Raw genomic sequence first — 15,392 nt, 5'->3', positions numbered from 1 at the left:
AAAGGTGTGAAAGGCACGGGCGGAATGACAGCCAAGGTGACCTTGCCTGGGCGCCTGGCCTCCCCCGGGCGGTCCGGAGCCTGCCAAGCCCCCGGTGATAGGCTTCCCCTTTTTCTCCCCAGTGACTGCGGGTAGGGTCAGACATGCCTTTCTCAAACACCCACAATCTCCTGAAGATGAAGTTCTCGGCCAATGATGAGTTCCCTGACCTGACTGCTCACAACAATCACATGGCCAAGGTGCTCACCCTGGACCTGTACAAGAAGTTGAGGGATAAGCAGACTCCCAATGGATTTACGCTGGATGATGTTATCCAGACTGGGGTTGACAGCGGGGGACCGTTAGATCTGCATAATGATGATCTGTTCTCCCTCCTTACTGGAAGTGCTTCTTGACAATGGCACCCAAAGCTCTTGAGCTGCTGAGAGGCAAATCTTGTAAAGCACTGAAAGACGGCTCTAAATATGTGGCTGGTTAAAAGGGGCCTTGTTCTATCAAGCCATGTTGCTTGCTGTGATCTGACATACCGATTTCAACACTTCAGTTATGTAACTGCTCTGCTAAATACTTTTAATCAGAAAAGAGGTAAAACCAAAAACCAACCCAAACCCCAAATGCATTCTAATTATAACACAATGGGGAAAAAAAAAAAAAGTTGGCTTACCTGGCTGTTCTGGTCTGATTCTGTTCCAAACTGGTTATGTGATGTTCTTTAGCACTTCTATGAAAAACGGGGAACAGATGTGTTTACATGTTAACATTACAGTATTTATTTTTACTCTAGCAATATCAAAATGGCCCAACTAAATAATCAGAGACTGCCTCCTGATGAGGAGTATCCGGACCTGAGCACCCACAACAACCACATGGCTAAAGTTCTAACCCCGGATTTATACAAGAAACTGAGAGACAGAGTCACGCCCAGTGGCTTCACCCTGGATGATGTCATTCAGACTGGGGTTGATAATCCTGGTAAAATGCATTGAGAATATTGTGTGTGAGCCAGCTGAAATAACTGGTGCTTTTGAATACGGTGACTTAAAACTAATTTTGTGGAGGTGGTGTTCATGAGCAGACCACAGAAATGCAGCTCTGTAGCAGAAGAAACAAACATTGAAGCATGCTTGCGTACAGCAGAGCATGATTGCTAAGACAAAAAGCGGTCTAAATTAGTTAATGAAACTGGATATGCTGTGCGAATTTGTCCTAAACCAAGCCTGACAAATGAGTGTGACTTAATGGCAACAGCTATGGGTTTCCATAGCGCTGCATTTGACTGACTGGCTGAAGTGTAAAATGTAGGGTCTCTCCAAATGTGTTTATGTAGGGGTGCGTTTCTAAGTGACTAGGCCTGCCACTACAGAACTTGCCTGGTTAGTGCTACACTGGAATACAGCCAAACATCACCCATACTTGGCTCTTCTGATTTTACTCCAGGCCATCCCTTCATAATGACAGTAGGATGCGTAGCTGGTGATGAAGAATCCTATGAGGTGTTTAAGGAACTCTTTGATCCAGTTATTGAAGACAGGCATGGTGGCTACAAACCAACTGATCAGCACAAGACCGACCTGAACGCTGATAACCTGCAGGTACAAACTTCTGATCAATTACTGATGCCTGCTGGTCTGAGGACTGGGTAAAGTTGTTGGCAGCTGCCTAAACTGGTTTCTCAGGCTCTGTCCCCCAATTTCACCCAGGACATACCTACAGGCTGCGTGTCCAGTGCAGTCAGACTTACGAGCTTGCTTGGTGTGCTGCTGCAGTGTCAGTTCTGCCAAACATAGTCAATATGTGTTTCCATGAACTCTGGCCTGTAGTAGTCAAGCTTTAAACCACAATGTCCTTGGAGTCAGGGACTGTCATAAAACACCCTCTGATCTTGGATCTTAAATTTATCACCTGGTGGTCTCATACTTCGGAATAGACATTGCTATGGCTACAAGTAAGAATTTTTGCCCATTTTATGGATTTCAAATGTTACTGTAGACTCCCGGAATTCCTAATGCTGTGTTGATTGGCTAGCCATAGGTCATCTTAAGACTTTGGATGACAGTAGTCAGTAATTCTCATTTGCAAGAGTAAACACCTAATTGAACAAGGGTTTACTTCATGTTGATGCCTCTAGATTGCAGATCTGATGAGATGACAGAAGCCCAGACCGTAATTTGAAATGGACATAAAATTTTCTAGCACTACTTGGTATCTGTAGCCTTAGCCTCAGAACAAGCATTGTTAAACAGATACTTGAGCTAATGCTGAAGAAAAGAGTCATGAAGTAAGATGCATGCTTGGAGGCCAGGTAGTCAATATCTCTGGTATAAGGTGCATGTTTCAACACATGGCAGCAACATGTATTTTAGGGTAGGTATCTTGACAACAGGGTTGTACTCACTGGTTTCCTAATCTTGTAGGGAGGTGATGATCTGGACCCGAATTATGTGCTAAGTTCCCGTGTCAGAACTGGTAGAAGCATCCGTGGATTCTGTCTTCCCCCGCACTGCAGTCGAGGAGAGAGGCGGGCTATTGAAAAGCTCTCCGTTGAAGGTAAAGTGAAAACTGGAGGCAGCAGGGAATATAATGTCCTTTGCACAAGAGATGTTTGCAGTTTGAAAACGGAGGCAGTTGGCAAAAGCTGCCTCCCTCAAGATTTGATGTGAACATGGAGCCTTCCCTGAAGAAGGCTTACTACATTACAGCTGCCTCAGCATTGCAGCTCATGGCTGAGAGCAAGAACGTATGTCAGAGGGAAGTTGAGCTGTATTAGGTTGACCTTTGCTGATCTTGAAAGCTTTTGTCTATGTGTGTGGGGAAAGAGGTTGGTTCATCATGGCTCAAACCTGAAATATAACAGGCATGTAGCAACTTCAGGGCTTGAGTCATGGTTGCAGTATTTTGTGGCTGCTTTTAATTGACTTCCATTAACATTCAGCTTGCTTAGAGGTGTAGTCTTGCTCCAAATGTGCAATTGACTGGAGTGAGCCCTCCTTCTCAGTGAAACTCCTCAGCTGCAGGTTTTTTCTATTGCCTCCCAATGTTTTCTGTTGAGAGGAAAGGATACACTCAAGGTGCAGTTCTGGAGACTGAGAGTGTAAGTTGTTCCAGAATCTCTCAAGGGCAGGGTAACAGTCCTTGACTAGAATAATGCTGTTTGTTATATTCATGACCTTGATTCTCCTTGGTCTTGTCACTCCTACAGTTAAGCAGCAGTAATGATCCTATACTGTATGTAAGGGAACAAAGACTACTTGTTTAAGCCTGGAAGGTGCAGACAAATCATCTGATGCTGCTTTAAGTTCTGTAATGCCACAAAGGCATTGCCGTTCCACATGAAAACAAGGGAAGAATCAAACCCAGCAGATCAGACATTGCCATACATTGTTTATGGTCTCTAAAGCACTAAGGATGTCTAGCATCTTTGGTCCCATCCTAAAAGTGACTCTCTTTCAGCTCTGGGTAGCCTGGAAGGTGATCTCCAGGGCACGTACTATGCTCTGAAGAGCATGACTGATGCACAGCAGCAGCAGCTGATTGATGATCACTTCTTGTTTGACAAGCCAGTTTCTCCTCTTCTGTTGGCATCTGGGATGGCACGAGATTGGCCTGATGCCAGAGGTATCTGGTGAGTATGTCTGGAAGGGAGGAGTTGTGTGAAGTCCCTGCAAACAAAAATCTTGCCGTTTCAGTTATGGCTTGTACTGTGGGCAAAATGGCAGCTTCTGAGCTCATGTTACTGAATCTAACGAGAAACTTGTGTGGTATCCTCTGGGGAAGTTGCATCTGAACCAGCAGAATTTAGACAAGTGTTACCGTGCCTCATGTTGGGCTGGTAGGAACAAAGGCAGGTTTGCTAGCCTATAACTAGAGCCTACCCATCCAGCACAGGTTAGTGAAACACCAGGCAATAATTGAGGTAGGTTAAGAAAGTAGATCACTTACAGAGGAATAGATGTGCTGCTACATTCAGTTCCTGTCCCAGAAGGTTAGAGTAGCTTGTGGTAGTAAGCCATAGCATTGGCTTAGTTCAGACTTGATACTGAATACATAGCTGTTCCCTTGTAGTCTCATCACTTCTGCTTGCAGAAACTCAGGGATAACAGACTACTGGTAAGATTTCTCTTCTTGGCCCCAGATATATTTGGTGACATGAGTTGACTGATGCAGAGGTGTGGAATGGAGGGATTCTGCTTATCAGATATAGGTCACCTACATAAAATTCTGCACCTCAGGAGCATCTGCAACGTAATTAACTTGCTCCCTTGTAAGCTAAGGGCTAGGTTTTTATCAGCTGGAATACTCCAATCTTATTACTGTAGCTGCATTAGGAATACAATGCAGAGGAAGCACACTTTGTTTCTGTAGGTCACCTTTAAGATTGCATCATCTACCTGCAGATTGCCAGCACTAGATAGTGCTGTCACCTGAGCATGACTAATCTACAAGCTTGAAATGTGAAGTCTCGGTGTTGCCTGCATAAATAACTTTCCTCAGGTATAGTTAATTTTTGATCCTAATCAAGCTGAGAAATTATCAGCATGATAAATATTGATGATAGTGCTTGCTGACAGCTGCAAGCTAGGACAAGAGGAGACAATGATGTTCAGAGGTTTTTGTAATATATCTGAAGAGCCATGACCAAAAACTAATAGTGAAAACTCAACTTAGTTTTCTGTTAAGGTACAAAGTTCAGTTTTACAAAATCTGACAAAATTCTGGTAAAAGGCTTTGTTAAACATTGTCAACGTGGTGTCATTATGAACATCACTGTACAGGGCTGCCTCAGTCTGTAATGATCACCCTCCTGCAAACTCTGCCGGACAGGGGAAATCCTTTACATTTGTGAACTTGGGCCACAAGTGAGTTAAGGGGATGACTGGGTTTTAGTGTCAAGACTGGCTCACCTCATATTCTTACTCATTCTGGCCTGTTCAGGTACAGACCAATTCAAACTACCTCTTGAAAAGAACAGGATGAAAACTACTAGCTTAACTCGGTTAGGTCCCGCATGGACAAAAATTTCTTGGAAGAAGCAACTGAGTGAGCCTCTCAAAATAAAAGCTGCAATGATGAGTAATTTGGTGCTATTACAATTACCTTGAAAATGTCAGGTGGGACAGATAAGTTGTTTACCTTGTTTCCTAGGCACAATGATAACAAGACCTTCCTTGTTTGGATCAATGAGGAGGATCACCTTAGAGTTATTTCCATGCAGAAAGGTGGCAACATGAAGGAAGTATTTACCCGCTTCTGTACTGGGCTAACACAGGTAAATCAATATTGCCTGAATGTAGGTTTAAATGTTACATGTTACTCTGGTTAGAGCTGAAAATGCAGACTCTGAAAGCCCCCTTTGGAGTCCTGCATAGTGATGCTTCATAACCTGGGTCTCTGGGAACACCCTGATGAGATCCAGAGCTGTGAGGGATCTGGAGCACTTAAATTGGTGAAGCGTTGTGGCTATGAAGTCTAGAATATGTCCTCTGATATGGCACTCTCATCCAAGTGTTTAAACTTAGAGATTTCTGCATGGCTTTAGAAACCGAGCATTGAGGCACCCTGGGTAGGAGAAGAAATTGCTTGAACGTGGATGGACAAATCTGGGCTGCAGTTCCTAGGCTGAACTCTTTTCTCAGCTCCTAGTCTTGATAGCCTCTTGCCTAATCCAAACAGATGTGCCAGCTGGATATGTACTAAATCAAGCTTCCCAGCAGATAGTGACTTGAGATTTTGTAGTGTAGTTTAAACTTAGCCTGTCTCACTGCTAGGAGCAAGGGCCTTAAAAGCCACTTGTTGGTGGTCCTTCTTTCCCAGTGGAGGGAGCTTATGTGACTGGTGTAAATAGCTGTTCAAACTGTTGTGGCTGTTGCTATGTAACTGAAGCTGTAAATGAGCACTAATGGATGACCTACATCCTTCATGCAGTGAACAATATCTAAATGTCCGTTCTCTCTATAGATAGAAAATCTCTTCAAGTCCAAAAACCACGAGTTCATGTGGAATCCACACTTGGGCTACATCCTGACCTGCCCATCCAACCTTGGAACAGGGCTCCGTGCTGGTGTGCACATCAAGATACCAAACCTTGGGAAACATGAGAAGTTTGGAGAAGTCCTCAAGAGGCTTCGGCTGCAGAAACGAGGCACAGGTGAGAGGTCATAGTGATGTCCTAGGCAGGTTGTGCTAAGACAGCAGCAAAAGCCTGACTACGGTCAGAGCAGTGTCATGGTTTGCACTGGCAGTGCCTGCCAGACCATTCGAAAGGTACCATTGTAAAGCGCATGGAGAGAACCAAGCCTTAAAATTGTATCCTGGAGGAGGTGGGGATGCAGGTGCACTGTGTAGTCCTTACTGTATCTGGCTGTCTGTGTATGTTCTGTATGTGGTATTCTTAGTATTAGATAAGGTGGAGCTGGTGGCAGCTGTTCTGTTGTAAGCAGGGGTGGGAATCCTGGTTTAACTTCTGGCTAGGAAATGGCTACAAGTGGGTACTTCTGACCACAGGTTAAAAGAATAAAGAGCTGGCCTAATGGCATGCTGGGTGGCTCATGTTGGCGGTCATGTGCAGCTTTATCTCCCTGCATGCAGGAGGCAGCAGCAGTGGCACTTGCAGAGGGTTGCCTTGCTGTGTTCCTTTGTCAGGCTAGTGAGGGAAGAAAGGTCGACTTGCCTGCTCTAGCTGTGGTCAGTGTACTAACTCTGTCTCTTGCTCCAGGTGGTGTGGACACAGCTGCTGTTGGAGGAGTGTTTGATGTCTCCAATGCTGATCGTCTTGGCTTCTCTGAGGTGGAGCTGGTGCAGATGGTGGTGGATGGTGTGAAGCTGCTCATTGAAATGGAAAAATGCCTTGAAAAAGGCCAGTCCATTGATGACCTCATGCCAGCTCAGAAATGAAGCACTTTATTCTCACGCTTCCTAACTTATTGGATGAATAATAAAATATCACTCCAGTTCAAACCCCTGGGTTCAGAGCCCACTTAGTTACACTGTAGAGAAGTCTTCCATCCATCTGTGTTAGAGTTTATTTTTTTGATGGTTGAGATGTTGCTGAAAATTAAATAAACTGTTGTTTTGGCCTGAGATGTCTTAGATGTGTTAACTGAATGTCCTTGAGATTTAAGGGACTTAGTTTTCTTGGTTTTGCTAGATGGGCTGGTTTTGTGTGCTAGCACGTCTTCCTGGCTGTGCTGCTGCAGTCTACTTGAGCTGAAATATGGTTAAGGCAGTGTCAAAAATGAACATTTAACTTGATTGTAGTTGGTGTAAACTTGAGAACTAGTGTTAAACATGAGTCACAGCAAACATGCCCTACCTCCAAGGCTTTGACTTGTGCATCTGCTCATGGTAACTGTAAATTGTCATTATCCTGCCTACAGTGAGCCAGGCTGACTCCTGTAAGGGAGGGGAGCCAGACCTGGGTACAAAGGGCTACTGATTCAGACAGGTCCTCCTGGAGTTGCAGGGCAGTGCTGTGAGGTCAGACTAGCCCATAATAATACTGACACTGAGCTAGCTTGTGGGGAAAAGATCACATGTTTAACCTAGGGATGTGCAGAGAGAGTTGGTACAAACAACTAATTGCTGGGTTTTGGGGGTAAGGAGAGAGGTGAAACTTAGATTAAGTTTATGCTGTAAAAGTGGTTTCACCTCAGCTAGGGAAGAGATGGGGCATGTAAGCTGACAGTTACAGGAAAATATCAGATAAGTAGATTTCTTATCTGACTTGTTGGGCTGTGCACCAGTTCCATGAACCTAAAAACGAGCAGCATAGTCAATTAAAGCGTGCTAAATGGTTGGGCTTACAAGCTCAGGCTGTCCTCTGGGTGTGAGCTTACAGTGTTGTGTCAAGTAGGTCTCTTCTCCAGAATGGCTGTAATTGGTGTACATGTGTGCTTGCTGTGTGGAAGCATCACATTATTAATGTACAAGAGCAGCATTTTCTAGAAGTACTGAGAGGTAGGAGCAGTGGACCCTTAGTAACAGCAGCTTTTGCAGCTCGTGCAACCTGGGAAGCAGATAGCACCTGCTCAACAGCTCTACCCACTGCTGAAACCTTTTATAGCGGGAGCATGATGAAAGGTTGATGCATAGCTTCACAGCATGCGGCTTTATATAGGTTTGTGTCAAAAACTGAAGCTTTCTTTTGTAAAGGCTGTGGTATTTCAAAGGCTGATTGCAGGCTGTCGCTTTGCTGAAGTGATGACTCCAGCTGGGGTAAGCTGATTAAATTTTGGTGGTGAGGGAAAAGCCAAGAGAACATCTCAGATGAGATTTTAATTTTTATTTTAAATATAGCTTTCTACTTGATTCGGTTAACTGGGGAGGGAGAGGAGATCACATGTAAGAGTTTAGTTTGGTGCTGGGTGATGATCCTGTATTTGAGTGAATTAGCACAGGGATTTTTCTGTTTGAGGCTTGTGAGGGATAGGGAAATTGGTGCAAGAGACAACCAGTTGGTTCTGTATATTCTTCAGATCCCCCTCGCTGTGCTTGTCACTGTTCCCAGATGCTTGACAAATAGCTGGTTCTGCATCTTGTAATCAGAGGGTGTTCAATTAGTGGTGCCTCTCCTGAACAGGGCGTTGTTACTGCACTCAAGGCAATTACCCAACAGAAGGAGCTGCCTGAAAACTTGTCTATTTTTTTCTAGCTATATCAGCTAGAATAATGAAATTAATCATCTGGAATAATAAAAACATCTTTCTCCCTCTGCATCTTGTTTCCTGTATGTCCTTAGCCCATCGGAGCTGCTATATCTCTCTGTCTTGTTTTAGCCCCTGGGTCCCTGCAGTTTGAGATAGGACCTGTAGCTGGCTAAAAAATGACGGCCAAAGCAGCAATCCAGTCTTTAATGCTTGCATCCAACTAGAAAATATTTCCCTTTAATTGGTTTTCTTTCCCACCCACCACCACCTTTGCTGTGTTCCCTGCTGTTGCAGCCACAAGGACTAACACGACAGTGCTTTTGTTTCAGCTCCTACAAAACAATTGACAATATTCCAGAGAATGAACATGTCATGACAAAAGGCTGGACACAGCTGGGACTCGCTAAAAACCTGTGATGGAGAGAAATTAAACCTCCCACCCCCTCACCTTAAAGGCTTTGGTTTGGTTCTCAGCATTACTCACCGTTGTGCCCTCAGATACTGCAGCTGTACGAAGCAGGACGCACAGAGCGGCCGCTCGCTCATGCCTCGTACACCTGGGCAATGGCAGGCTGCTGTGGGTCAGGGTGCCTGGGCCTTAAATCAAGGGAAGGAGGGAGGTCACCAGTCACTGCTGTGCTCTGTACAGGGGAGCTGCTATTACCCTTGCTGGCGGAGCCACCTGTGTCATGTAGTTTTCGAGAAGGACGCGGGAGCTGGCGTGGCCGGCAGAGCCCTCTGGATGGGTGAGCTCATGCACCACATCACACCCAGCGGTGCTCGCCTCGTTCCTCACCCAGCCTGGAGCACTGCACCGGCTCCTCCGCTGGCCAAAAAAGTGCTGACGGTGTGCGGGTGTGGGCCAGGGAGGAGAGGGGCTGGGAAGCACTTTGGGCTGTGCAGGCACACGTTGCCTCTCTCTTCAGCTGAACCTCTCAGTCAGAGGTTCGGAAGCAGCGATCACCACTGTCGACCCACTGCCCGGCAGAGTAACAGCTCTGCCAGCTGCTAGAGGGGCTTTGTTGTGTTGTGCTCTTTCACTGCTTTCATATACCGTGCTCCCACAGGCTGGCATGTCATCCCTCCACTGCTGGCCCACCGCTCGAAACATGCACTGGTTTGATAACATTTCCAAGGGGAATTTCTTTTTGTTGTTGCCTTTTTCTTCTTCCTGAGTATTCCTGTCTTCCTCAGGAAGCAGTTGCCTCGCTCCCAGCCTGCACTGCGATGCCCATGGAGGGTGATGCCCATGGAGGGCAGTGCCAGCGCTGCCAGCAGCCACCCCGCGCAGTCCCCTTCCCTCTCGGCGTGCAGGGCACAGGCAGCACGTCCTTATTCAAGAAATCAAGCTGCCTGGGAATGCATTTACCTCTCGCATTGCACTTCCTGGCAGTAGACTGCCCATAAATGCTCCTTATTCCACTTCCGTGCTATCTACTGGAAAATTATTCATAGCCTTTCACCCGCTTGTGGACTAAGCCACACAAAGGATGGTGGTAAGCTCAGCATTGTGGCATTGATGCTGGGCATGCTGCCATGCCGTGGGAAGCTCCCAGGCCTGAGTGAAGTGGTCAAGCTCCCCGCATGCTCCCTTGTGCCCCCAGCCAAGTGAGGGAACAGGACAGCTGCTTCCCAAGAGATCCATGTGCTCCAGGGGTTTCCTGCTTCTGGACGTGGTGGCCAAGCTGTGTGACTCCTCTCACAAAACCAAAGTATGGAGCACGGTGGGTTTATCTGCTGGATGCCCGTGTGAGCCCTGCCCGGGCTGCAGGAGGCTGCTGCTCAAGTCCTGCCCTCTGCCAGGGATCCTCGCTTGGCTCAGCTTGGCTCGGCTCAGCCACAGCCGAGGCCAGGGCAAGGCTGTCTTCCAGCTTTCCATTTCGGCCAGTGTGTATTAATCCACCACTAGGCCGAGAATAAAAGGGAAGGTGCTGTTGCCTAACACCTCCAGCACCCATCTGGGAGGGAGGAGGTTTAGGCTCCAGCCTGTCCTCAGATGAACATTACCACGTTTTTACGCAATGTGGAATTGCTTGAGCAGGAGAGTTGGAGTGATTTTATTTAATCTGTTTTTTTCCTCCACCCTCCCACACACAGACTGTGGTAGCGTGGTGGGCAGGGCACCCGTCTGAGAATGGAGACGGCATCACAGCCTTTTCATCTCCTGTTTGCTTTGCTTTTCCCCCTGGGGAAGCAGCAGGCCAGCAGGCTCCTTTGGCTGCTACGGCTGGTCTGCCTTCCCACTCGCCTGACGTACCATAGTTACAAAGCTGGGAACAGCCTGGGCGACCATTTGCTCCAGCGTGGTGGGACAGGGCACTTCTCCACCAGCATAGGGCTTTGGTGGGTTTTATTTGTCCCCAGTGAAGGAGGAGCCAGGCCTAAGCCATAGCCTAAGCTGTTGAGATGAGAGGCTAATCAGAACCAGGTCTCTTGCATGGCCTGACCCTCTTCCCCTGGTTTTGATGTGTTAGGTTTTATTTTCTTACACAGAAACCCTGGCCAGCTCCTGAGACACGACCTGCCCTGGGTTCCCAGCCCCATAGCATGTCTGCACCACCGCATCGAGCTGCTGGGCACCGCATGGGAGGCCCAATGGCAAGGGCTGCCCTTGGGCTGCAGAGTGTTCGTACATGAAGGTATGGGTGTCTCCCCTCTGCCTTTGGAAAGAGCATCTCTTTCTGTCCAAATGCTGCATGGAGCCAGGCTCAGTGCTCACTGCCAGGTGAGAAGCTGTACCTACCGCACCCACAGCGTGGGTCTAGGAATTATACTGGCAGCATGGGCTCAGACTGGGATTGACAATTAACGGGGAAATCTGCGTTACCAGACAGGGTAAAAATAAACAGAGAAGCATCCAAACCTACCCAAGAGTTTGGTTTTCCTCCTCCAGCCAGTGAGTAAGACTGTAAGAAATCACACATATATGTATTTGTATTTATATATACACAAGTATATTTTTATATATGTGTTTATATATAAGCTTTCAAAGGGCAAAATGTCCCATGCTCAACACCTGGGAAATTAATAGAAAAATGTGAACACTGAGGTTTTAAATGAGTGTGAAAAGCTTCAGCTAAAAATATGGCTTGGGAAACCCAGAGCATTCTATAATGCAATTTCAGAATAAAACCAGAATTGAAGATTAATTTGACAGATACATGTGCAAGCCCTGGATCTCTGTAAAGATCTCGTCTTGTCACCATGATCAGTACAGGTGGGTGCAAAGTTCTGCTCATTCTATATCCATTACTGACGACCAGAGAGTAAAACAGAGAATAACCCATGTGGAGGAGACCTTGGAAGTGTCGGCTTATATTTCTGCAGTGACTTATTGTGATGGTCTTTGACGGTAGTACTTGAGCACAGCAAAGTTTTCTTGGATTACTTGGGAATGAATGAGACTGGAAAATAAGTGAATTAACACAAGTGAAACCCCATGTTCTTTATCCTGGTCTGGCAGGGTGCTTAGCACATAACACTGAGAACGGTTTTGTTGGGGCGTAAATAGCGGCTGTTTGCAGTTCAAATGCTGCTGTGTGTTCAAAGTGCAGCAAAACTGGAGGGAAACCAGACAGCAAGTTCAGGGCTAGTGCCAGCCAGTGGGAGCTGATGGGGTTGTGCACTGGCTTCAGCATGGAGGGGATGTCTTCTGCTTGGCAGGCCCGGCTGGCCAGGGCCGAGCTGGAGGCGAGCACAGCAGTGAGATGCAAACAAGACAGCTTTAGGGCACTGGGTGGTGAAGTACCCTGGGGCAGGAGGGCTGGTGTTCCAGTGAGCATGTGCCAGGCTGCATCCATGCAGCCTGCCCACAGGGACCGGCCCGTCTCCTTCCGTGGCTGTGGTCACATTCCCTGAATCATTACGAGTCCCCACTTGGGCTGACGGCGTTCCCGGGCTGAGAGCAGAGCGTGCCTGCGAGGACCGGGAACCCGGCACAGGCGTCCCGTGCTGGTGAGGCCGATCCGGAGGGCCGTGCCGGGAGCGAGTGACTGGAGATGTCCAGATGGGCATGAGAGGTCTCCGGTGGGAATGGACACCGGGAGGGCCATGGACTGCACTGCTCCATGTGTTCAGCAAAGGGCATCAGGACACCATCATATTGGATTGCTTCTGTAACAGCCTCCAAGCTGGGACTTGTCCGGGGAGAGATGGCTCCAGAGATACTCGTGGGAATGTGCATGAAAAGAGGATTGCGATGGACCCAGCCGCCCTGGCGCTCAGCCTCAGTGCCCACTGGCTGCTTGGGCACATCCCCATCTGGCTGCGGCTCTCCAAAGGCTGATTCCCAGCCTGCACCAGCTCTCACGGCATCACGGAAGGTCCAGCCTTCCTCCTCACCAACCTCTGCTGAAGCTTCATCCCAGCAGCAGGAGGTAAGCGCTGGGGTAGGGTGCGCTGCCCCATTACAGTGATGTCCCAAAAGGCTGTGTCCTGGCCAGCGTCCCTGGCCACCTGTGACCATACAGATCATTTCTCAGTGCAAGGCACCTCCTGACTGCACTGACGTGGAAGGCAGTCAGGCTGATAGCATCTTGGAGGAGAGGCAGTAGGGGTTGCACCAGCCGGCTCTCTGCAGGGCTGTGTGAGAAGCACCCTAATGCAGCAGCTTGGCTGTGAGCACCAGCCACCCTTGTGCAACAGCCACACTGCCCACCGGGCATCTCACCTGAGTGCTTGCTCTGACTTACTCATTCTGTGGGGTGCTGTGATGTGGGGCAGGGTTGAGGGCTCATCCAGGGAAAAGGCTGAGCTAACCTCGCAGACAGCAAGGGGGTGACTGGCCAACCTGGAGCCATAACCTCTCTGTTTCCTGTCACTTGGTGGTCTGGACTTTTTTTTTTGGTGGTTTTTATTTGCAATGAACCCTGTGGTTTGCAACAGGGTTGCATGTTTCAGGGTGCAGCCCTGGGAAAGTTGCCATGTCCTTTACCTCTCCTGAGGGGACCAGGAAGCCTCCAGGGGTTGAGCACCCTTCCCCACAGCCCCCCCCCTGCTCCCCTTGAAACGCCTTTGAATTGATTGGGGTGGTCCTAGTGCTTGGGGGGACACCCCTGAACACAGGCTGGGAAGAGCCTTGCATGCAGCATAAAATGCAGTTTTAAAAGCAGACAAAAGTTGTATTTTGTTTTTCCTCACAAGGAATAAAGGGTGAGGCCTCGAGCAGTGTTTATGAGCAATGACACCAAGCGGTGGGTAAGCTGGAGCCCCTGAAGAGGCATAAGACAGGAGATGGCCAGTGTGTCTCTCCCAAATATAATCAGTGTCACAGCCAGTAATGACATGTCTTTGCAGTTATTCTATGTGCCCTTTCAGCTTTTACCTTCCTGGGGTACCTGCGCACTGTCCTGCTCTTTTGACATAATTTCCATTTTGCTTGCCATTGACATGGCCACGCTGGGATCTTTTCATAAAGCTTAGTTCCAAAGTGAAGCCTCCACCAAGAACAACTCCTCTGGAGAGCCATCATCTCGTCGTTTAAGAGCTGATGTGCCTTTCAGCTCAGTTTATTCACTTTCAGCAAGCCCTGAGCAGAGACCATCAGAAACGCATATTGGATTACCTAAACGGGATTTGGAATAAACACAGCAAAAAGATCTAGAGAAACAGTGAAATACATTTATAAACCCAGGAGCTATTTGCGGCTCAGTGAGCATGGGGACAGTTATTAAAAAGAATCACAAACCTGGGAAGAAAGGTGAAACTATTTTGAGGTACTAAGAAACATCTTCGAGTGCGCCTCAGCAAGGGGGGGGAAACACTTTGTTGTTTGCCATCGCTCGTAATCCCATGACACTTTCAAACACAAACATACACCATTAAACCTTTATTAGTCGTCCCTTCTGATTTCTGTGTGGGTCATTTAGCATTACCTAATACTGAGCTTAGGGGAAAACTTAATAAGCCAACCACTAATCTTTGAACTTGGCACTTAATTCTCTGTGTGCTGTTTCTCAACATGTTCTGTCTTGCCCTTCCACCCCACTGGGAAGAGCCCTGCAGTGCCGGCAGAGGGAATTGTGGATGGCCGTGGCGGCAGCCTGTGCTCATGCTGGCACCACGGATATGGTGGCCATGGCTGAGTGGATGCAGATTCCAAATGAACTTTTGTGGGACCTGGGAATGAGCCTCTCAGAAAAGGTGACCTATGGTGAGGCTGTTATCAAGCTGCAGTAAGACTGTAGGATCCTCAGAAAATAAGATAAGAAAATTAAATACACACATATTTATTTTAAGCAATGGCACTTACACTCTGCAAGAAACATGCAGCTAAAACATATTTTAGAAGCAGCTGAAAGCTTGGCAGTATTTTCTCTCCTCTCCAAGGTAGAAAAGCCCTCTGCCACCCTCCCAGACGAGGGGACATGATGCTAACCCAGGAGAAGGAAACTTTGAGGGCAGCAACAGCATGAAACCCAAACTCTGGCTTGGAAAAGGGAACAAGAACACCTCATCAGCTTACACCAGGCTCAGTTCTATCAGTACTTAGTGTTTGTACGATGCCATATTTAGCAAAGTATCATGCAGGCTTTTAGCCGGCCCTCAGAGAGTATCGTTAGCCACGTTTCACGGTGTGGAGGAAGCAGCATTGCTGAGGCTGGGGACAGGACAGTCAAGGTGGCTCTTTGACATGGTCATCTGCCTTCCAGCTCAGCCTCTTCAGAGTTGAGGGTTAACTCAGTCGCTCTGCTTGTTCTGCAGAGGGAATGTAGAAAAAAACAAATTCTCATTGAGTTGCGGCATCCTCCC

At 47.6% G+C, this 15,392-nt stretch overlaps 1 protein-coding gene across 2 annotated transcripts; it reads left to right on the top strand.

The window, feature by feature from the left end:
- The first annotated feature begins 143 nt into the window (after positions 1–143).
- On the top strand, positions 144–7,079 carry CKB (creatine kinase, brain). 2 transcript variants are annotated; one of them, XM_010012123.1, is made up of 8 exons: positions 144–181; positions 818–972; positions 1,438–1,592; positions 2,415–2,547; positions 3,451–3,622; positions 5,143–5,266; positions 5,956–6,145; positions 6,713–7,079. In XM_010012123.1, the coding sequence occupies exons 1-8, from the start codon at positions 144–146 to the stop codon at positions 6,889–6,891; spliced, it is 1,146 nt and encodes a 381-aa protein (XP_010010425.1). In that variant the 3' UTR covers positions 6,892–7,079. The 2 variants fall into 2 exon arrangements, with proteins under 2 accessions (XP_010010425.1, XP_010010426.1); XM_010012124.1 differs by lacking the exon at positions 144–181 and having other exon boundaries at positions 785–972.
- The last annotated feature ends 8,313 nt before the right edge of the window (positions 7,080–15,392 follow it).

The sequence above is a fragment of the Nestor notabilis genome, unplaced genomic scaffold (genome assembly GCF_000696875.1).
Source record: "Nestor notabilis isolate BGI_N333 unplaced genomic scaffold, ASM69687v1 scaffold14523, whole genome shotgun sequence".
Lineage (NCBI taxonomy): Eukaryota > Metazoa > Chordata > Aves > Psittaciformes > Psittacidae > Nestor > Nestor notabilis.
The sequence above is the reverse complement of the archived record's forward strand: the minus strand, read 5'-3'. Positions and strand labels throughout refer to the sequence as shown.

Bases quoted from the DNA above. Each gene is read 5' to 3' on its own strand.
- CKB (XM_010012123.1), top strand. From the start codon at position 144: ATGCCTTTCTCAAACACCCACAATCTCCTGAAGATGAA. The intron at 182-817 runs GTTCTCGGCCAA...AAATAATCAGAG, and splicing joins CACAATCTCCTGAAGATGAA to ACTGCCTCCTGATGAGGAGT. The intron at 1,593-2,414 runs GTACAAACTTCT...CTAATCTTGTAG, and splicing joins TGAACGCTGATAACCTGCAG to GGAGGTGATGATCTGGACCC.